A 23,507-nucleotide genomic window follows, 5' to 3' on the forward strand; every position below is an offset into this window, starting at 1 on the left:
ATCGTTTTTCTCCTCCGCTTCGGTATCGGTAAAGAAAACGCCGCAGGTGCGCAGGCGCGCCGCCAGCCTTGTCTGTGTAGTTCAAGGTCTTGTGGCGAATTACGGAGCGCTATCCGGCTGCTTAGCGGGCTGTGGGAACTGTCTACTAAAACTCCCTAATGTGCGAAAGGAAACGGTACGATCGATGCTGCAGCCTTGTTTTTCTTTCTTTTTTTTTTTTTTTTTCTTTTTTTGTGGACATAAAAAAGTATATGTTTTCCCTTCGCACTGCATGTTTTAGCACGGCAGTTCCTGTCTAATTATAATGTCTTTACTTTCTACAAAAAAAAAATTACATTTCTTTAAATTACCGAATTACAAAAGCGTTGAAATTGCGTAATTGCTTTCAGTAGCTGCATCGATTTTTGCTCGCGTAGTGAATAAGATTAGTTCAAAACATACCCCAGACGAAAAACTGGTACGTGTGTTTTCTGTAGTGTTACTTTCTTAGCTGTCTAACTTTCAGAAAGTGCTATTTTCATACGCTGTGTACTCGTTGTTTTGAGCTGGAGGGCATTTTAAAGCGGAAATCAATAAGAAAATAAAACAGCACGATCCCCTTAGCTTTTCTAAACCAGATTAGCCGCAGCTTCTGACAACGATATGGGCGTGAGAGAGGGAGCTTGCGTACTCCCGCAGCGGCAATCAAACGCACACTCCCCGATGTGGAATACATTTGACCCATTTAGGGCGCAAGGAATAAAATTTCGTTAACCCAACGCCGGAATCAGGATGCTTGTCTTTGTATAGGCTTTTTCTGTGTACTCTCGTCCCCCGCCACCTAATAGGCGTATCTGGTATGGGCGACGAAGAAATAATCCAACGTTTCAACCTGCAAATAGTAAAAATATAAAGGGGAGGCAAAACGAGAATCTGTGACGGTTACGCTTATCTCCTAAATTCCTTCTATTGTCGTGACAAAGGCAAAACAATGTTTTCGCCCATACTGGAAGTGACGTAAATTCAAGATGGCGGCGCACTTGCAAAAAAGATCTATACACGAATGGCCTTTCGGGTGGAGCGTGTCAGGAAGCGCTTTGGCACGAACGTTTTCTCCCCGTCGAGCATGACAGAGTTCACGTCCTTCTGGTTGGGCCCTTGGCGCGAACATTGTAGTTCGTCTTTCGTGAAGTACTCTAGGGCAGCAGACACGTTCTTAGGGCTCACCTTGCACGCACCTCGTGTAAGGATCCACGTCATACCACACGCCAGGCTTTTCGTTACCTAGAGCGTAAACACTGTCACCATGTTAGCCTTTCCTAGGTCAACATGACGACAGTGTTTACGCTCTATTTCATTTAGGCGGGGCTCGAGTATTTGTGGATTCTGCTGCCTGTCGGTGTGCCCCTTTGCGCCTGATATTATCGCCCGTGATGCCAGCGAGTGGGATGGCGACAGGCACGACTGCTCAGTAAACAGGCATCGGCGGCCATATTTTGCTGGTTGAAGCGAATCCCCTTATCCTTGACGGCGAGCAGGGAAATACGAAAAAAGATTGTATCGGCCGTTTCGTCAGAACTAGCGAGGAGAGTCGTCTGCTACTTCCGTCAAATACTGCGCCATAATCGTCAACTTCGCGAGAAAATGAGTGTTGCCAGGTACAGAACACTATCACGCAAAAAGGAAATGCTTGAATATGTTTTTATTCTAGATTTAAGTCAAGGATATATATATATATATATATCAGTGTGTCGAACCGAAAAAAATACGGGTTCGGTTACGGTTCAGGTTCAGGTAAATTAATTTTGTTCCGGTTCAGTTCCGGTTCGATTAATTCGATCCGCGAACCGGTTCGCGAACCGGTTCGAGGCGCTGAACCGGTTCGCGAACCGGTTGGGGAATTATAAATGACAAATTGCAACATCAAAATAAATTACAAATAAAACATCTGAAATCAGCACATACGAAACGGGATACATCGCAGTGTAAGGCTCAGGTATTTCTACCATGGAATGGTTTCGTGCGCTCAAAGGTTACCTCACCGACGTTTACGCATTCGGACTTCATCTAATTGGGTCCGACGCAGTAGCTGTAAAATCCGCGACCTCCTTACAAACCCACTTACAAGTAGAACTCGCTAACTATCCCGCCGCCTCGGCGTGTAAGCAATTGAAGGAACAGTGGGGAGAAAATACAGCTAGCTTTCTTTATTTGAACTAGCCTTCGGTAACTCAAATTAGACCCTTAAAGAAGTTTTCATTAAACAAGATACGGAATATAAAAAACACTTCACCGAACGCAACGCCAGAAGGACGTAATAGGATAAATATTAAAATAGAAGAGTTCGCTGTCTCACAAATGTGTTAGCTTCTAAGTGCCTATACGAAACCGGATGCATTATTATCAAACTCCACAGCCTTTTCTTTTCTCATTCCGATGGAAACAGGCTTCAAGAACTCGCGCGTTCTAGAAACGTGTTATGAAATGAGCACACAGCAGCATTTAGGGTTTACGAGATTGTAGGAAAATGAAATCCCGTGACGCGATTGTCTTTTTTTTTGCACGGCCTTCGAATTCTCTTTCTTCCGTGAAAGCCGCGACCTGCGCAATACTGATTCCTATGCCAAGATTCATGGATGCAGCGTTTATATTCCTAAGACTGAGTGGAGAAGAAAAATATGTAAGCGAGGTGTGTGTCAGTTGACGGCACTTAAAAAACAAATGGCATTGATAGCACATTCATTGTCAACAGCGCGTGGCCGAACCGTTTTGACATGAGCCGGTAACCGTTATTTTTTTTACGGTTCACTTCCGGTTCGGGTTCATCGCGATAACAATATAACGGTTCGGGTTCGGGTTCAGTTCCGGAAAAAATACCGGTTCGGTTCCGGTTTTCGGTTCGGTTCGGTTCCGGTTCGACACCCAAATATATATATATATATATATATATATATATATATATATATATATATATATATATATATATATATATATATATATATATATAGAAGAGAGAAAGATTGAGTGAGAGAGAGAGAGATGGAGATAGAGGGGAAGAGAGAGGAGCATATAGTGCCGTCGAACAATAAAGCAAACAAAGTTCCCAGTGGCCCATGGCTGCAGGATCTTTTGTCGGATCACTAATCCGTAATATGATAGCTCTTTGTACACAGTAGTTTATCCTCACATTTACTGTGTGACCAATTGCTCTAGTTATCACTGGCCTCATATGAATAAAAATATACGAAAGATCTGTGTTAGCTTCATGTAACTGGAACTCAGAGTCACTTCTCGCATAGGGCACTGCTAAGTGTAGGCTTTGAAAAAGAATCCTAATTCGGAGAGTTATATCTTCTTCCTCAATAAAATAATCCAACATGTTTTTAATAGAAATGAATGCCTAAATAGCGTATTACAGGGTACCCAAATTTAGGAAAAATCGAAGGTGGTGTGTTTTTCTTATTCGCATCGGAATTTTTCGTTGTTTGATTTTTTACCCATGTTTTTCTAGATATATCACGACTACCGTATCGCTGAGATACCTAATATATTTTATATATTAGCCATATATAAGTGGAATACTATCTGAAAAGTATATAACTGTGATTAAATTATTTCATAAGATACAGGCCTCCAAATCTTGCCATTTGTCGTACGATCAGGCGTGTTTGGGAATTTTTAGATAAAGAAAAATAATTTAAGTAAATATTATTAAAGCAAGCTGCACCCATAGTTTGTTTCTAAAATGTATTGGAGTTTTCCTAGTGTTATCGCTTTAGTTATTCAATTTCAAACGTGCCCCCTCCGTCAGTGCGCGTTAATGCAACTGTCCACCTCTTCATGCCTTACGACTTTTCCTGCCCCCAAATTTATTTTCTGGTCAAACCAAAGTTTGGATTAGTTTATACCAGACACTAGACAATGGCATATAAAAACATCAGTCGATTTAAAAATGTCGACCAGCCACCCTTCTATTCATCTTATCTAAAATCACCCCACAGCGTTGTTTTTTTTTTTTTTTTTTTTTGTCTTTTGTTTTTAATGATGACATAATTTATTTCTGGTAATTCCAGATAGATAGATAATTTTATTAGGTGCCTGCCAACAACTAAGTGGCCTGGGCGGACGTGCACTGTCCAATGAGTGAATACAGAATATAAATGCATGTTTCTCAAGTAATAAAATCAAACAAAAATGTCGTCGTCTAAAACAATACATTATAAGTTTGTTGCAATTGTGTCATGGAAAAAATTATCGCATGTTAGGATAAAAAGTGTCTCGGCAGCTGGATGCCCGCCCAGAGGGCACACAGAAGATAATGTTTAAAAGAAGGGGGGCCGCACGAAAGCGAAGGAAAAGTGGGCGAAAGCTTGAGACCGCAAGGCGACTGTTGCGTCCCCCCCCCCCCCCCCCCCCAAAAAAAAACAGGCCGAAATGTACGCAGTCATTTCACAGCTTTTCCTGACGAAGTGTTGCTCTTTTGTTTTGCAGCAAAGTAACTTATCATTTTCCTCCCCTCTCCCTTCTCTAAATTGAAAACAGCGCAAAACATGTGAAAAAGTTGATTATTTTACGGAGTCTTTCAGGGACAAACTAAATCTTTGCCACTGGAGCCTATTCTCAAAGAAGCTGCGCACCTTTATTGGTACGTTACATTATACAAGTATCTATAAATGCGCACATTATAAAAGGAAAGCGTACTTACCACTCCAAAGGGAGCATCATACTTGTTCTTGTACGATCGCTTTGACCAGGCGCCGTCAGCAATGACCGTCACAAGTGGGCAGCCTTCGGCATCGACCTCACCAGATTCTCTTGCGAGCCTGGCTTCTTCTTCTCCGGCTTTTTTCATGGATTCCAGAGCCGCGGTTTCAATACCTTGAGCTACCGTCTTCTCGTGCTTTGCAAACGGTTTGCTGGACATGGACGGCACATTCATCGATGCGAAAAGCTCAACAAGGTTCGATTGCCCGCTACCAATGTAAATTATTCCTGACACCGCAGCAGTGTTCACATCCATGCTAGAACTCACCCCGGTCGTTTGAGGAGGTAACTCCGACTCACTAACATATTTCTTGTTTCACATCTTCTAAACAAACGTGACGGAACTGCGCAAGCCGTGCATCCGTTCCGAGACAAACAGCATGTCCGCAAACGAACAACTGAAAGGTGCATGATAGCTAATCCTTTGAACAGACTGAAATAGGTGCATAATGTCGATCAAGCGACGACCCTCGAGCACGGATGCGGCTGGTTGCAAGTTTTCGGACGGTTCGACCGTGGATTCGACCACATTAGAGTCTAAAACGTTACCTGTTCCTGCAGCCCCAGACCGCTCTGTAGAACCGACCACCACCGCCACGGGACGTACCGGGTCCCCTTCGCCGAGGAGCGTGGACGGCGAGCCTCGCACGGTCACGGCTTGAGGACCACCTTCGTTACTCGCGCAAACAGTACCTTCCGGGTTGGAACACGATGGCTCGATCTTACCAGAAACCTCAACGTGCGAAGCTTCCACACACTGTCGCTTACGAGCCTTCTCAATTAGGGACTTCTGAAGCTTTCGCTTGCCATAGGGAGCCTGCTTTCGACCCATGACGCCAGAGGCGAACGCAATACTTCCGATCGACACAAATTCGAACGCACTCAACGCCAAGCGCAGCTGCGTTCAACTGACCCGCGCCCACTCTCGCTCGAACGAAAGAAAATCGTGTATGAATACAAAAAGATGTGTGCACCAAATACATGGCGATACTACTTGGTCTCTCGTCCTTGCCACAGGTCCTTGCCAGGTCCTTGCCACTGATCTCTATGACAATTGCTGGATCGCGCTTCCCCGCTTGTTCGCTGCAGCGCAAGTGAAGCCACCGCTCGCTTGGGATACGATTTGCCGTTTTTGCTAGCCTTTGCTGCGGTTTTCCAGCGTGCTGTAGACACGTTTTCTACTCGTTCGTCGTCATTCGCCGAAGAAGTTTTTTGAAGACTCTGTGCATTGTTGAGACTTGCCGTTGTGAACACGTGGAAAATTTTACGACAGTGCAGTGTCGCAGGAAAAAGGCACAACGCGTCGAAAGGAAGGGCTGGCGGCGTGTTCAAAGCTTCCTTGGCACGCCGAAGTGCCGTGTCTCAGTGCCTTCGCACGCTTGGATACCGACCAAGAACCGACGCCGTGTGTATGTGTTTAGCGAGTGCAATGTGCGTGAAGCTGTTCGTGCCTCTGGATCAGCGTCTTTTCCCCTCGCGGTTTAGGAACGAGCTTAATCCAGCGTCCACTAGCGACGGAAGATGGGGGGAAGGTACGTCTTTTTTTCGTCCTTAGACGATTTACACAATACCGTGCACAACAGCTCCTCATCACTGATCAGTGCTGGCTTATTATCAACCTACTTAATTGCACTTGACGTTTGAGCGCGGCTCGCCTAATTGTAATTGGTCAACAGATTGCACACGACCATATCGGACGCGCTTCAAAGATTTTCATTCTCGCCGTCTTGTACTTTTGCTTTCGAAAACCCCCCTGGCTCTACAACGTTGCCCTATTCGTGCTCCCACGGAATCTATTAGAGTAGATTTGGGACATAGCCATGGTTAATATAGTACATAAGAACACGTACAGATCAACCCCCTTTTATTGATAGCAACTCACCGGAACAGCTGGACGATCCAGAACTCCGTGGCCGATATATATAAATGATCTAAAGGCATCTACGCGCGACACACGTTCAGAACTTTGGCGCGGCGTCAATTCTTGACCGGTATCCAAGCGTGCGAAGGCACAAAGATGCATCACTCGGCGTGCCAAGGAAGCTTTGATCACGCCGCGACACCGGCGACACGTTTTCGACGAGTTATACCTTTTGATACGGCTTCACGCACATTGCACTCGCTAAACACATTCACACGGCGTCGGTTCTTGGTCGGTATCCAAGCGCGCGAAGGCACAGGGACACGGCACTTCGGCGTGCCAAGGAAGCTTTGAACACGCCGCCAGCCCTTCCTTTCGACGCGCTCTGCCTTTTTCCTGCGACACTGCACTTTCGTAAAATTTTCCACGTGTTCACAACAGCAAGTCTCAACAATACACAGAGTCTCAAAAAACTTCCCCGGCGAATGACGACGAACGAGTAGAAAACGTGTCTACAGCACGCTGGAAAACCGCAGCAAAAGGCTAGCGAAACGGGAAATCGTATCCCAGCGGGGTTGCGTCCGGTGGCTTCACTTGCGGGAGCGGCAAGCGCGATCCAGCCATTGTCAATAGCGAGTTTTAGTAGACCGTGTTTCCCGCTCCGCTGAGCCCCTCCGCTACCCGGAACTCTACAGCCAAGGCCATCGGCGCGCAGGCGCAGTGGCGGTTTCTTCGTAGCGGAGGGCTAGCGGAGCGGGAAACACGGTCTACTAAAACTCCCTATTGAGATCAGTGGTCCTTGCGGACAAAGACCGTCATCTAGCGGGAGGAGAACAAAAGGCACAACACACCAAAAATAGTTTTGCTTTCTTTTCCGAAAGAAAGAAATTTGCTTTCGGAAATATCTGTTCCGAAACAGATTAACCTATTAAATTTTAGAGGCACTAAAGCGAACACATTTTTCTAAATTAGTAGATTATGTAAAACGTTGTTGAACCCAAAAGTGTCAAAACAGCCGTTTCCAGTCGATTTCACGACTTATATATATATATATATATATATATATATATCAGGGTGTCGAACCGGAACCGAACCGAACCGAAAACCGGAACCGAACCAGTATTTTTTCCGGAACTGAATCCGAACCCGAACCGTTATATTGTTATCGCGATGAACCCGAACGGGAACTGAACCGGAAAAAAATAACGGTTACCGGCTCATGTCAAAACGGTTCGGCCACGCACTGTTGACAATGAATGTGCTATCAATGCCATTTGTTTTTAAGTGCCGTCAACTGACACACACCTCGCTTACATATTTTTCTTCTCCACTCAGTCTTAGGAATATAAACGCTGCATCCATGAATCTTGACAAACGCTGCATCCATGAATCTTGACATAGGAACCAGTATTGCGCTGGTCGCGGCTTGCACGGAAGAAAAAAAATTGGAAGGCTGTGCAAAAAAAAAAAAAAAAAATCGCGTCACGGGATTTTATTTTTTTACAATCTCGTAAATCATAAATGGTGCTGTGTGCTCATTTCATAACACGTTTCTAGAACGCGCGAGTTCTTGAAGCTTGCTTCCATCGGAATGAGAAAAGAAAAGGCTGTGGAGTTTGATAATAATGCATCCGGTTTCGTATAGGCACTTAGAAGCTAACATATTTGTGAGACAGCGTACTCTTCTATTTTAATATTTATCCTATTACGTCCTTCTGGCGTTGCGTTCGGTGAAGTGTTTTTCATATTCCGTATCTTGTTTAATGAAAACTTCTTTAAGGGTCTAATTTGAGTTACCGAAGGCTAGTTCAAATACAGAAAAGTGTATTTTCTCCCCACTGTTCCTTCAATTGCTTACACGCCGAGGTGGCGGGATAGTTAGCGAGTTGTACTTGTAAGTGGGTTTGTAAGGAGGTCGCGGATTTTACAGCTACTGCGTCGGACCCAATGAGATGAAGTCCGAATGCGTAAACGTCGGTGAGGTAACCTTTGAGTGCACATAAAGAAACCATTCCTGGTAGAAATCCCTGAGCCTTACACTACGATGTACCCCGTTTCGTATGTGCTAATTTCAGATGTTTTATTTGTAACTTATTTTGATGTTGCAATTTGTCATTTTTAACTTCCGAACCGGTTCGCGAACCGGTTTGCGGATCGAATTAATCGAACCGGAACTGAACCGGAGCAAAATAAATTTACCTGAACCTGAACCGTAACCGAACCCGTATTTTTTTCGGTTCGACACACTGATATATATATATATATATATGTGTGTGTGTGTGTGTGTGTGTGTGTGTGTGTGTGTGTGTGTGTGTGTGTGTGTGTGTGTGTGTGTGTGTGTGTGTGTGTGTGTGTGTGTGTGTGTGTACTAAATACTTAGAGATATGATCTGCACCAATGTACCAATTCAGTATATACTTTTTATCGCAAAAGTTTCAAGCAAATATAAACAGCGGTTCTCACGTAGGAATTTTTTGAAAACGTAAAAAATCTGCATTTATTTTTATGGCGTCGGAGGTGTTATGCACTCTTAAGGTGCAACCCTACCGTTCATGACGTATCGGTCTTTTTGGGCGGTTTATAGCTTTTTTCGATGTATACAACAGTCAAAACGTTAATGACAAATTAAAGAACTGTTTGTAAACTATAGTTTAACGTCTCGATACTGCACTTATTTATGTTAGCTTATTATTCAGCTTTTAATAGACCAAAGTTTCTAATATTAAAAAAATATATTTCTCGAGTTATAATGTTCCATTGTCTATGACAATTTACGTAGACGGTCGGTTGGATATAAATAATTAAAAAAGTAAGTTACGAACTGTACAGATAATGTATATTAAAAAATGGTATTTTTATGGTGTTATAAAAACGGAATCACGTCAACTAATCAAAATTACGAAACATTAAATTACGAAGCATCCTTCGATATTAGATTATTTAGAGCTTCCATATCGATATATTACACCTGATGAATGTTATTAGGCCTCAAACATTTCACATTCAGTTACGGCAAGTTGCAGTTTCTTAATATAAAATACAGATGGTGACACGTCTTCAAGAATACCTTGATGTGCATTTGCAGTCGTGTACCTGTTGGAGCGCCACGTGAAAGAAAGAAAAGACGCCAGATGTTAGGATGTCAGATGCCTGGATCCCCGCAGTGAGCAAGCCAGCGATGCCAGAACACTGACAAGCGCGTGGCGGCGAGCACACCAAAGCTGCTTTTGAGCGCGTTCTACTGCGTCGGTACCACGGTGGACGGTACAAATGCCTGACGCAAAGGCGTTGCATGACGCGATCCAAATGAAATGGGCGCCATTAAAGCGATTCCGCCAGTTGGGATTCCGCCACGTATGCAAAAACAATGGAATGTTTTTATCAATTGCAGAAATTATTTTCGCAATCGAACTATGCTTGTCGGAATCGTTCGACAATATTCTGTTTCAAAACCGCCTCAGTGGCCTTTAAAGGGAAACTGAAGCGGTTCTCTTTTTGAGAAAAAACATTTCAATGGCCTTCATTCTACCTCCAGGATGAGAAATATCAAGATTATTTTTCAATTTGGTGCACGGAGGCTTCAGAAATTAATTTTTAAAGTACCGCCGAAGCCCCTCCTTCCCGGGGCGTGACGTCACACTAGGAGCCTTCGGAATATTTGCTCTCGCGCATCTTCAGCGCCTGTCAAAGCTATGCACGCGCACTCTTGCTATTTTCAGAAAGGTCAGAAAGAGACGTCACGACTGGTGTCAGTGCGGGGAAATATACCTGGCAAGCTTGCGTTGCACGCGCTGAACACACGAGCGACACGCGCTTGGCGGCCCGAAGATCCTAGTATGACGTCACGACTGGTCGAATGTTTTTTCGCTTTTTCTCGCTTTTAGTTGCATCTTCAGGGAAAACAAAAGTGATATTCAGATTCACGGGATAAAAATACGCCAGAATTCACTTCTAACTCGTTTTTTTCAAGAAGTGTTTCAGCTTCCCTTTAAGTGGCAATGATATGAAAACAAAACACAAAACACTAAAACGTCTCAGTGGCTTTGAGCCGACGCGCTGGCCCATATGAATTCATATTTGTCGGGTTTGAATACCGGCTGAGGTGCCCGCAATCTGACGGAGGCCAATTTGAGATTTCGGTTGCACGTCAAAAGGTCCCCAAATAATAAAAAAAAAAAATCCGCAATTTTTTTTTTTTTTTTTTTTTTTTTTTTTTTTTTGCTGGGGCGTGTGATGACTTTTAGATGATTAGATGACTTTTGTTGGTTTGGGTTTGTAAAACCCTAACATTAAATACTTGCTACGCCTTACCTTAGTTCAGAGCGCAGCCAACGCTACGGGCTGATGAAGCCACTGAAGCAGCTCCAAGAGAGCGAGGTCATGCAGTTCTTTTTCTTTCTGTGCCTGTGGGATCGGCCTAAACTAAACTCCGTCCCACTAAAACCGTGCAGTGCAGCCAGAGCTACAGGGGAGAGAGTATATCCCGACCTGTTCAAGAGGAAGGAAAGGAGGAACAGGCGAATCCCAGGCACAGTAGCGGCTTCTTCGTTATGGAGGGCTTAGCGGAGGGAGAAACGCGGTCTACGAAAACTCCTTATGAGGGAGTTTCCGTAGACCGTTTTCGCCGTCCCGCAACGTTCTCCGTAACCCGCTACGGTATACCCGGAACTCTACAGTCAAAGCCATCGGCGCGCAGACGCAGTAGTGGCTTCTTCGTTGCGGAGGGCTCAGCGTAGGGGGACACGCGACCTACGAAAACTCCCTATTGTCTAATTACGACACCCGCTATCTATGAAGTTAACAGTATGGAGTTTTAGTAGATTGCTTCCGCTATCCCGCAACGCTCTCCGCAACTCGCTACAAGATTCGGGTTTTTTTAGTCAAGGATAGCGACGCGCAAGACCAGTAGACATATCTTCGTTGCGGATAGCTTAGCGGAGAGAGAAAAGCGGGTTACTAGAACTCCCTAGTGACACCTCAAACATTCCACTTTACTGCTACGAGTGTTTCCTGTGGTCACCCTTTGATGCTTGGTTGTCGTTCGCCCACAGTGCAGTGCACGGACTTGATGAAGAGGGATCTGTGGAGACCCACGTGTCTGGCAAAGTGTACCCAACCCTGCGAGTAAGTCATGCCAAACATCGAAACAGGAACTTTTTCATTGATACAAAACATGACTCGGAGACAGTTCATTTCGGAAATGTGCTACTAAAAGAGACAAACGATATCTGTGTATATGAAACACCGTGCATGTTACCCAGTCTCTGCAATATAAACCTTCTTTGCCTGTATTTATGGACACGGCATGGAACTTCCATGTCGCCTAGTTCCCTCCTTACTTAAAACCTAAAATATTCCTTCAACTTCCCCCTGACGCCGTTTGACCGGTCGTTCAAATCTCTTCGGAGAAACATTAAATTGCCGTCTGAAAGGGTCCTGGTAATTAGCCAAATGATCGTGGGCAGTTGTCTCTTCAAGCGTCCGCCAGACCCGATGACGTTGCAGAGATCAGTATTCATATACATCCCCCGCCCTTTCAGGGAAATCAAGTACAAGACCCAGTCGTACGTGGCTCACAGGATACCACAGAACGACAGCAGGTGACACTTTATTTTCAAAGAGAGACTCCGTTTTAAAAGTCCAAAACACATGATACCTAAGCGACCAAAATCTATTTTTTTGTTTCACAGGCTGAACGCGGTGGAGTTTGTGATCCAGATGGGCTCGGACAAACGCCGCATTGTTCGAGGATACCCCAGGATGGAGGTAACGTATGCCGGAGGTGCATGTCCCATCGCAATACACTGCTTGCATTGACGTCACATCAGCCTACATTGCTACGTACTATGCTCCTGTACCCGTACCATTTGCAGCATACTTTTGGCAGAATCAAATTTGTTCTTCTTGGCAAGGATTGTTGAGAAGAAATTAGAAGGTACGAAATGTATGCTGTGGAAGGCACGGGCACAAAAAGCATGGTACGGAGCAATGATGGCTGGTAGGGTGCCATGTGACATCACGTGCAAGGTATGTATACAGCGCTATCGTGTCCGTGGCAATGTTGCCACCCCAAAAATCAAAACCCCGCAATAAGGATCCAGAAAAACCGCTAAAATCCGCCAAATTTAAGACGTAGGCAAAAACTACTTTTTTATACAATTTATTGCTAAAAGTAGCCTAGAAACAATCTGGTAAATAAAACTACCCCTAAAAGAAAGCTTTTACGATTTGTGACGATGTCCACTGCTTATTCTTATAAAGGGACCTCACTTTATCTTGCTGTTGGATGCAACGAGGTAGAAGTCCTTAGAGCGATAAACTGGCAGCTGAAAGTGACCCCCCATTTGCCGGATTCCGAGTCAAGAGGTCCAACGCATCAAGAGGTCCAACGAGTCAAGAGGTCCTATTAGCCCCGAGAGCGAACACAAGCGTCGCTGCGGTCGCCGCGCTCTGATTGGGTGAGGCGTACCGTGACGTCAGGGCGAGTACTCCGCTCCGCGATCTCGCATCGGCTCGCTTCCCAGCACCGGTTTCTTGGTTTGGCGATGTGCGCCGCAAGCTCTTCGAGGAGCTGGACATCGTTTTCCCGGTGTACAAGACGTTAAGTTAGGCCGATATTGACGTGCTCCGGTACATTTTATAAGCCTGCTCGTCCCTTTTACCTTTAAATTTGGGTTACAAATCCCGAAAGCAATCGACGGAGGCAATTTTGCGAGGGATCGGTGAAGCGGTGCCGCAAGTGTTTCAGACGCTGGAATTCTGTTCCTTGCACGTTCATCATTTAGGACGATATTACATCGCGCTTTCAAGGCATTTGAAGTGGCATTTATATAATGGGCATTTGGGTGGTCGGCAAATGAGCTCGCGACTCCGACTTTGCGCTGCCACTCTGCATGCGCTGGTTCGCAGATGTTTCAAAGGCCCTGTGTCTGATTATCTTTGAAGTGCTCATGGAACAGGGTTGTCTTACATAAATGTAGCTTCTTCGTGAATTAATTATATAGTTTATACATGTATGCAGGCATATTTCTTAAAAGATTCCCAATTACTGGAAATTAATTTGTATGGTAGCAGCAAAGACGGCCGAATTGCCTCCAGTTGCCTGTATGCTATGTATTGAACTGCCCAAAATATGCACAGCAATAGTGCCGTAATTTGGAATGTTTATATTTTTTCCTGACATTTTTATTCCAGCCTTGGGTATTCAGAAAATACACCGTTTAGTCTGAATTGTCATTTCCAATTAAAAGAGACACTGCTGCAGGTCTCCAAAAGCTTCCTCAGCCTCCAAACTCCCTACAGCTGGACTCTCTGACAACAGAGGAAAGCAGGAGTAAAAGCAAGGATTCGAACGTCTGTCCAGTGGTAGATGCAGCACTAGTAGCATAAAATGTGGAACCTGTGAAAGGCGACAGTCTGCGTGAGAAAAGCTTCTGGTATTTTAGCTTCAGGACAATTCGATTTAAGTAAAAATCTCAATTTTAGGGCTTAACGGACTAATAACGAGCTAGACACCTTCGCTTACGTTTGTTATACATTACTTGAGGGTTGATATAAACACGTCCACAGATATCACCCGTGTAGTCCATTGAAATACTACCCGAATCCAGCAAAGGTCAAATGTGAGCAGTGCATATAATAAATGTTCCTTGTTTTTTTACTTTTACCCTGCACTTGGGCTGTCTTACTTCTGATTCTCTCCCCATGGCCCAGACTGTATTTAGCATGTTGCTCGAGCAGCATGCAGCTTTTCTGCTTCGGCGATCTCGTTTAAAAACGGAGACACAAAAAAAATAGTATACGTAACCTGCCAATTCATCCAAACCATCAGCAGCGTTTATTGTGTGAGATGTAAATCTATAGTGATGCTCCTGCAATTGTGGCCATATTTCTGTATTTTCATATAACAGCTCCGATTCATGCGTTGCCTGCCCTGTCTACCATGCTTAAAATGTTGGTTGAAGTTTCGCCTGTAGCTACAAGCCATACCTCAATAAAGGCACATATAAACGGTTATACTTCCTACGAAAAACATGCCAGAAAAAAAAGATATAGAAACGAGCGCGCCTACAGCTAGCGTCGTCACAGCGTCCACACGGCGAGCGGCGCGAGTCGGGGAAAAATTCACTCCTCGCCGTGACGTCACCCCGGTTTGCCGTAAGGGGGCGCCACGCGAACTTCTCGGGGCTAATATTGGACCTCTTGACGCGTTGGACCTCCTGACGCATTGGGCCTCTTGACTCGCCGTGGATCTCTTGACTCGTTGGACATCTTGACGCGTTGGACCTCTTGACCCATATTGGATCTCTTGACTCGTGCCTTGATGTGTCAAGAGGTCCAACAAGTCAATAGGTCCAATATTGGATAGCTTGAGTCGTTGCATCTCTTGGTGTGAAATATGTACAGGCAAAGTAGTGAAATAACTACCGGCAAAAAAGATAAAAAAAACTATGAGGGCACCTAAGATTTCTCTTACGATCTGAGAATCCCGAGAATTTTCCCGAGTTGTGTCGCCGCAACGGATAGCGCTCTAGTTGCGCGATCAAGAGGGCCTAGGTTCGAAACCAGGCAGGGGATGCTTTCGTGCTCAATTAACCAGGGAGGTCACGTGGCCAGAGTTTTTTTTTTTTTTGGTCAAGTTACCACAGAGTTTATTTTTTGTTTTTTGTTTGGTCACATGACCAGATAGGTCACGGGACCAGAGAGATCACATGACCCATAATATCACATAACCAGTTTTTTTGTTTTTTTTATTATTATGTTGGATTGTGTTGGACGAGTCACGGATTTTGACGACGGCTTTTTCGCTGAGTGAGCGAGGTAATGCTCACGCATTAAAAAAACATGCAACAGAGATGCTAATAAACGCGGAGAAGAAACATATCGGAAAAAGAGCAAAACGTTTAGCTGTAAAGACTTCCACACGGCAGGGGGGATCTCACGAACACGGCTTCGATACATCGTTTCTGGCCGGTGATGTAATCAGTGTTCGTGCGTATGACTCGTGATTTGCTTGGTTTCTGAAGCGACAGATACGCGCGCCCTGGGCTGTGGGGATCGCATGCTGGGCACTGGGTTTGTAAACACCGGAAATCATTGTTGTCATAAACAGCCAAGCTTATAGCAACATTCGTTTGTTGGGGACATGTGTGCCTTCTCTCTTCTACCCCTGACCACAAAGTCGTAAATCGGCATCTCCCGTGTTTCTCTCCCCCGCGAATATCGAACACGTAACCGGAAAGGTCTTACCATTTCACAATTTGAGATGCCTTTTTTTTTTTTTTCTTTTTCTAGGAAGTGACTACTTCGACATCCGGGTTCGAAATAATTGTAAAACTATTTTAACGCATCTTTCGTCACATAATAAAGATATGTCCATAGTTTTTTGCTATTTTGACGTCTACCATCACACTAAAGCACTATTACGGCGTTTGAAGTCAGGATAACTGAACATAGTTCTTTTTTTTTTTTAATTCATGTGCCATCATTTTCAAAAGTCGTAATAATTGTTTAAATTTGTTCACGTCTCGCCAAAATAGCTTCCTTCATATTTTGAAGTGCTTGGTCTTCGAAGAACTTGAAGAGACAGTTTGCCCTGGCGCAGCATGGCGTGTAAAGTTCATTTTTCCGTTCGCCGTGGCCTAGCACTGGACACACTATAGACCTATCGGCTTCAGAAATCGACCTGCTTTCCGACACGAACAGTTCTTCAATCGACTTCAATCTCTATAACCCAATTTTTTTTTTTAATGATTGAGTAAGTAGCCCACCATCTTACAATTCCAACCGACTAATTAACACATCGTGTAATTTCAACTAAAAATAAATGATTTTGACAGTCAAGTGTTAGGTAATTTGTGTAAAGAATGCTTAATCGTGAAACGTTCAGTTTCATGGTTTATTTCACAGGATTCTCAAAAATAAAGAGCAGTAAAGGAGTTACATATCACTAGCATAAGTATTTGTGACTGCTCCCTGCTTTTGAGTAAGCCAACGGCCCAAATTAACCCGCTATAGCTTGCACTGGTCATAACGCTTCAAGGAGACAATGCTCGCATTCATTTGCAACACTCTATTGGACGCCAAGTGGCATAATTTGGGCTCGTTTAAAGACGCCCTCCAATAATATCTGAGCTTCTTCCCATGTTGTGTTATTCACCTCATTAGTGATTCGGTGAATTCAGTGAATAAAAACTAAAACATAAAATAGGAGTGCATCATATTTTTAATAGAACATACGAGAACCCGGGATGGACAAAGTTACCCAAGGAAGTATTTGCGATTACAAATACTGAGATACATGAAAGGGAAGGCTAGACGCGAGATGCTGAGGTACATTTGTATTTTATATCTCAGGAATTTGAGAGCCACTTCCGTAGAAATGGCATAAATGAGTCCTAGAACAGAGAGACTGGAACACAGATATTAAGTTCTACAAGTCCAAAATATGTCGCCAGGCACTATCCATTATATAACATTCAAATACACATACATTGTGGAAAACAGTATCTGTCTACTTGTCTCTAATGGCTATGTAGTATTTGTATTCTCCAAAATAATTCAAATAGGTCAAAGAGTCAGTAACCGTCACAAGCAGTCCCCCCATTAATAGCAATATCATTATAAACAGAGAAGATAAAAATAAGGCTCGATGGACCTCTTGACGCGTTGAACCTCTTGACGCGTTGGACCTCTTGACTCGATGGACGTCTTGACGCGTTGGACCTCTTGACACAAATTGGACCTTTTGACTCGTTGGACCTCTTGACGCGTTGAACCTCTTGACTCGAATTGGACCTTTTGACTCGTTGGACCTCTTGACTTGGCTGTCACGTGGCTATTGGGCCTCTTGACTCGATGGACCTTTTGACTCGTTGGACCTTTTGACCATAAGCGAATTGGCCGCCGCCATTTTGCACATTTTTGATCACTAGACACGTGACCATATAGTTTTAAGTGTAGATTTGAACGAAGTGACGTGCACAGATAATTTCTTGTGCATCTTTGATAACAGTACCGACGAGATAAGTTGTTTCACTTGATTTAACTTCAATATCTGCTTTTACGACCAAAAATCGGGCAGCTTCGCAATTCCTCCGCTAGATGCCGACAGCCGCGGTCCTGTATTTTGGGTTTTGATCGGAGCTAGAGACTGATCTCTGGGCTAGCAGTATTGAAAAAATAGTTTATTGTGGTTTTTTACAGCGATCGCAATACAAGTCTCGGCTCAATGTTGCGTAAAAGCCTCAGGATTTGGTACGGTCACGTGTCTAGTAGTCAAAATTGTACAACATGGTGGCAGCCAAGTGGGGGTCAGTTTTTCGTGGTGAACGGGATACCACTTTATTACTCTAAGCCCCTCTACCTCGTTGGTTGGACGGACGCACGGACGGACGGACGGACTGGCAGACTTGGTCTGTATTCTGCAAATTACCAGATCCTGGTAGCATGCAGCATCCGCAGGAATTCAAAATCTAGAAGCTTGACACTTGTGAACATTGTGCTGCGTGCATTGAGGGCACAACGGCGACGTCTGTCGCTTCTCCCGTTGCTTCGTCTGCGCCGCCAAACCAACTGAAGCCCCAAAGTTTCGCAATGCTGTTGCAACCGAGCAGTTCCCCGACCAACGCCAGTCGCCACGAACCAGGCAGAGTCAAAGGTCACGTGCAGTGAAGCTCTGCATCTATGCATTTCCTGAGCATACACGCAGAAACACACAAATGTCCAGATGGCATCACTGACGCGCCTACACCACTGCGCCTACACCAACTCTGCCACCGCGCATTCAAAAGAGTCTAGATAAACTGTCGCAGTAATCCATCTTGATGCGCTCAGAGTTTTGGATTGTACATATTGAGGTAGAAGGCCTGAAATTTAACGTATTTGTTGCACCTAGTCTAAAGTTGTGAATATTTTATATATGTTTTAATTCATAAAGCACATAATAATTGTATGCAGTGGACTTAAAATTTGGTGTGTTACATGCAGTGTTGGAACTAACGCGTTACAAATAACGACATTACTGCAGGTAACGCGTTAGTTTTTTTACTAACGTACTCGTTTGAATCCCAAATGACTAACGAGTTAAGTAACGCCGTTATTATTTTACGGTATCTCCTATCAAATTACGTTAGCTGTTACTCGTTACTTTTGATTAAAAATGGCTGCATTATTGTTTGAAAACAAAAAATTTTATTTTGTAAACTACGGAAAAGTGGCAAAGTTCAAACTCCTTCGGATAACACTTTTAACGTTCCCACAACCGGGCCCAAAAGACGCAAGATTATCGCTGCGCGGAACCCCTAATCGTCCTTGGTGCAGTCCTTGTAGACAAGCTGCTAAGATCACCGTCGCCGTACCCTGAAGGAGCAGCCCTCTGGCTGGAAAGAGACATCCGTTCAGAAGGCAACAATCTGCCACCGCTCGAAGGATTTTGGCTTAGCGTCTCTAGCTACTCCAGCTGGTCACATATCCTTCTCTTCAAAACAAATAAATTCCCATTTTGTCAACAACAGAAAGGGTAAACTCTAAGTTTGGAAGCGTTGACGTTCCCACGACATGAACCAAAACAAGTGGCAAGGTTATCGCAGCATTGGACGGCGAGTGTCACTAGAAAAACGTCACCATCTTTTAGAATCCTTGCAGCCGTGGTACAAAGGTGCGGTCTCTCGCTGGAGAACGACTCCCGTACAGAACGTCGCCTCCCGCCAAATCCTCGGGGCATCTTTTCTTCCATAGCGCCGCAAAGATTAGACGAAAGATCCGTCACCACCATGGACGGTACCTTCTTTGTATCGCAGTTCGTCAGACATAAATATTATAGTCTTCCGCGAGAAAAAGCATGCGCCCAACTCCCTGGTATTCAAAGACCGAATTATCTATTGCTGAACGCTACGCCCGCCTTTACCTTCTCTCAGTTCCTAGTTATGTCGTGTGTGAAGGCTACTGTACCATTCTTCTAGACAGACATATTCGTAGCGGTGATGGTGATAGCTTTCGTCTGCTTCCCCCTAACTTTGTTGCTATGAGGCTATGAGGTGTGTTGCTCGTGAGCAGTACGTGTATTGAGCAGTTGTCTCTGTCATGCAACGTCTGCCTCTAACCAACAAGGGCGTTTTAAAACGCTCACAGTCAACGACAGTCACATCTTGACAATCGGACCGAATCCCAGACGACTTTGTCTTGGGGCACGTTTAGGGGAAACCCGGGAGAGATTTCTTTTTTCACACCAGCACCAGGTCAAAGGAACGGGCGCGGCTGACTCCAACCCGAACAACTATTTTTGGCTATGACTGAGCACTCTACGCGGATTATCTCTGGGAACGAGGAGAATGTCATTGTTCGCAAAATCGCGTCGAGGACCGTTCGACGTCCTTTCACTCCGTTTCCCGTGAATGTCAAGCAGGAACGCTTGAATCTCAGGCACTTACCAGCCCTGTTTCTCACAGTGGGAGATAACACAAAAAGGGTACGCAGCATGTATGAGAAACATCATGTGGAAACTTTCAAAAGGGGCCAGAAAACGACGAATGCGAAAACGCAAAACATAAGTAGAGAATCGCGCTGAGCGGGTTTCCACAGTCCAAGAGAGTGTCAGAAAATTTCTAGCTGATAGGGGGCGCGATCTGGATCGCACCAAGGTTGCCAGGTTGAGGTATTAATAGCCAAATCGGGCTACTTATTTTTGCAGTTGGCGGAGAAATCTGGTGGCTGGTTATTTGGCTAATATTGGGCTATTTTATATCCGAGATTCAAGTAATTTCAAAGCACTTGGTTTCAAAGCTTTAAACATGGTGTTTTTGAGATACGTAAGACACAACAATCAACTCAAGAGAGTGGGAGAGAAAAATATACAGATTACAGGCTTGAAAATAAAATAAGTGGGCCCTCATTGGTGTGGACCGCAAAAAAGCAATCTTCTTTTTTTCTTTCTTTTTTTTTTTTTTTTTTTTTTTTTTTGTTTCTGGGCGCGATTAAATACTGCAGTCAGGGACGGAGGCAGCTGTTTCCAGTGGTGGGGGAGTCAGCGATGTTTCAGGAAACACCCGTCTCCCCCCCCCCCCCTTTTTTTTTCCCCGCCACAAATTTTACAGGTTCGAAATTCAAGGGGAGGGAGGTCAGCACATCCGGACCTCCCTCTGAATCTGCCACTGACAGCTGTGATGTACCAGTGTTCCGCCATTGGTTTCGGAAACTGGTAGTTTGTTCTTCTTTTTGCATTCTTTTGTAAATACGTATATTTTGACATCTGCGTTTCAAAGGGATGTTTCAGATACTAGTATAAAGCTTTATGTTTTGTGATATTTGGGCGATTTTTATAGCCCGACATTTGGCTATTTCGGGGCTAAATCTCACAAATATTTGGCGGGTTAACCCCGGAGTACCTTGCAATTGCACCAGCCGCATCAGCATCAGCAACATGGCGGCGGCCTATGAGCGTTTTTTGAACGTAGTGTCTAGAGTACCATCCAACGGCACTCTTGCAGAGCGTTCAGGTGCCATCCGACGGCACTCCACTCATGCCTTCAAGTGCCGTCCGAAAGTCTCGCATAAAAGGAATTTCCAAAATGAGTTTTTATAAACTCTAGTGTAGCTTAGGAAGACGACAAAGTGTTAGGAAGTGAGGCCGCCTTTTTTGCTTGTCCTCAGTCGAACTTAATTCTAGAGACCCGGGTTCGTCCCGGGTGCCGAAACACTCGCAACATGGCTTTTCGTGAGCGAAGTAAGATGAACTCTAAGAAGATCATTTCGACGGCACTCGGTGGCCGGGTTTCTTAACGGGCAGCGGAAAGCTCCCAGGAGTATAGGTTCATTTCTCATCGTCTACCTTGAGGTATGCGTGTCACTAATTATTTATTTCTTCATGCTGATATGACCGGATGTCCGTACAAAGCAACATACTTCAAGGATGTGCTTTTTTCGATCATTGATCGGAAAGATATAATTGGCTTCAGCCCACACCAAATCAGCCACGTTTGGATGGCCGTCTTTGCAAATGGAGCAGCCAGAGTCAAGATCAAGGCTTGTGAGGAGCTACTCGTGAAACAAAAAAGATGCCTTATTACTGACCCCTGCAAGGAAGAGATAAAGCTGAAGCTTCTATGGCTTTCCATTCCTCTGCCAGACAGCGAAATCAAGCAAGTCCTTGAGCCGTTTGGCACGGTCAAGGACATCAAAAGAGAGAGGTGGCGGTTTTCAGACCTTGAAGAAACCGGAAGGCTGCCACGTGTAGTGACACTGGTCCTAAAAGAACATTTCACGGTGGATAAGGTACCGCATGCTCTGACCATCTTTGCGGTGAACACGCTGATGGTCATCCCTGGATGACCTCCTCTCTGTCTACGGTGTAAATCCATCGGTCATATTCGCAGACAGTGTCGCACCCCACAGCGTCATAACTACTGGCGTTATAGGTACGAGAGCAAGGAATGCTTGGTTAAGTATGCATCGAAGCTGCTGAGAAAGACATTGACGGAAGCTGATGGCAACGAACACATCATAGACGTAGAGGCGATTGCAGCAACAATGAATGCTCTACTCAAGACCCCCCTGACACACCAGGTCACTATGTACGATGCTGAGGCTTCAGAACATCTAGCTGCAGAAGACACACCCAACGTCGACAAGGAGGCATGCCCGGTGCAAGGGTTAGAAGCAAGCCTCGACTACGACGTCCCCACTAAAAAGAGTAAGGACTCCAGAAAGCAACCCATACAACCACCAAAAACCCCGGAGACTGAGGTGAAAGATGACCGGTTATGCTAAAAAACCCTAACTGCCGGCAAGTGAATGACATACTCTTGCCGAGCCTGGAAGAGCCGTAGTTGACTTGTCAGTAACACAAGAGCCACACACAGGCTTGGACCTACACGAACAAAGAGGAAACCCTAAATTTAAAGAACGAAAACAAGTTTAGCCCGGCCGAAAACTAACCCTAAACCAGTGTTGGACAAAATACTCGATAAAAGAATTTAAGTTAAGTTACTGAATACCTGCTTTATAAAGTATTTAAAATACTACTCAAGTTACTTTCACTGTAAAGTATCTTGAGTAGAGTACAAATACTTAGAAACGTAATTCAATTACTTTTGAAGATCCTTCCGCATTGTTTAATTTGTACCGACGTCATTGACAACGACAATTATACAGCTGCGCAAATCTCGTTTACCAGAATGGTTTATTAGCACGCAACAAACAAGAAAGAAAAAAAATCGCAGGGCTATTTCATGCAGTTTAACTATAAGAAGCAGGGTATTGTCACGAATGACAAATGGTGAGGCGGCGAATAACTGAAGAAACTAAACGTTTAATGGGGCGAACTTGTGCCCAAAGCAAAATATATGAGAAAGGCTAGCGTCGCAGGCGTCGATGTTGGCGAAACAGCAGGATCGAGCACCAAGACAAAACTAAATGCGGACCAAAAAAAAAAAATTGTGGCTTGCTTTGTATGTTTATACAGCCTTAATCACCTCAACGGGTGATCGGTCTCTTAGCTGCACATGAGAAATTTAGCCAGTGCGGTACACGTTGAACGTGATGCACGTTAAAAACTTTTTTTTTTAACGTGCATCACGCTGTAGTGATTACACGACCGCGTGCCGGTACGAAATTCATCCAGATCGAAACGGGCGGGGGCGGTCGAACCCAGGAGGTTCCCAGCGCAAGCTTTCGCTCCGCGCTCCGAGCTGAGACGCATTAGCCCACTCGGCCACTTCCTCCCCTGACTGCGGACCGCCACGCGGAGTCCTTTTTGTACCCGTGTGGGTTTTTGGAACATTCGGCGTAGAACGTTCGGAGCGTAGTTCGTAACTCGATCAGACGACAAGGTCTCGAAGTTACCAGAATGTTAAGTTGAATGAATAAATGAAAGAGGAGTCCAACACCTTCGAATCGAACCCGGAGC

At 44.7% G+C, this 23,507-nt stretch overlaps 1 protein-coding gene across 1 annotated transcript in view; it reads left to right on the forward strand.

Moving 5' to 3' along the window:
* LOC115317039 overlaps window positions 1-23,507 on the forward strand; it is a 97,612-nt gene that overhangs the window by 67,774 nt on the left and 6,331 nt on the right. The window contains exons 11-13 of the mRNA XM_042291047.1: window positions 11,656-11,728; window positions 12,145-12,204; window positions 12,295-12,370. Of these exons, the coding sequence (XP_042146981.1) occupies window positions 11,656-11,728; window positions 12,145-12,204; window positions 12,295-12,370 (209 nt within the window). The remainder of the gene's footprint in view (window positions 1-11,655; window positions 11,729-12,144; window positions 12,205-12,294; window positions 12,371-23,507) is intronic.

Source organism: Ixodes scapularis, unplaced genomic scaffold, assembly GCF_016920785.2.
Source record: "Ixodes scapularis isolate PalLabHiFi unplaced genomic scaffold, ASM1692078v2 PGA_scaffold1__304_contigs__length_218370807, whole genome shotgun sequence".
NCBI classification, from domain to species: domain Eukaryota; kingdom Metazoa; phylum Arthropoda; class Arachnida; order Ixodida; family Ixodidae; genus Ixodes; species Ixodes scapularis.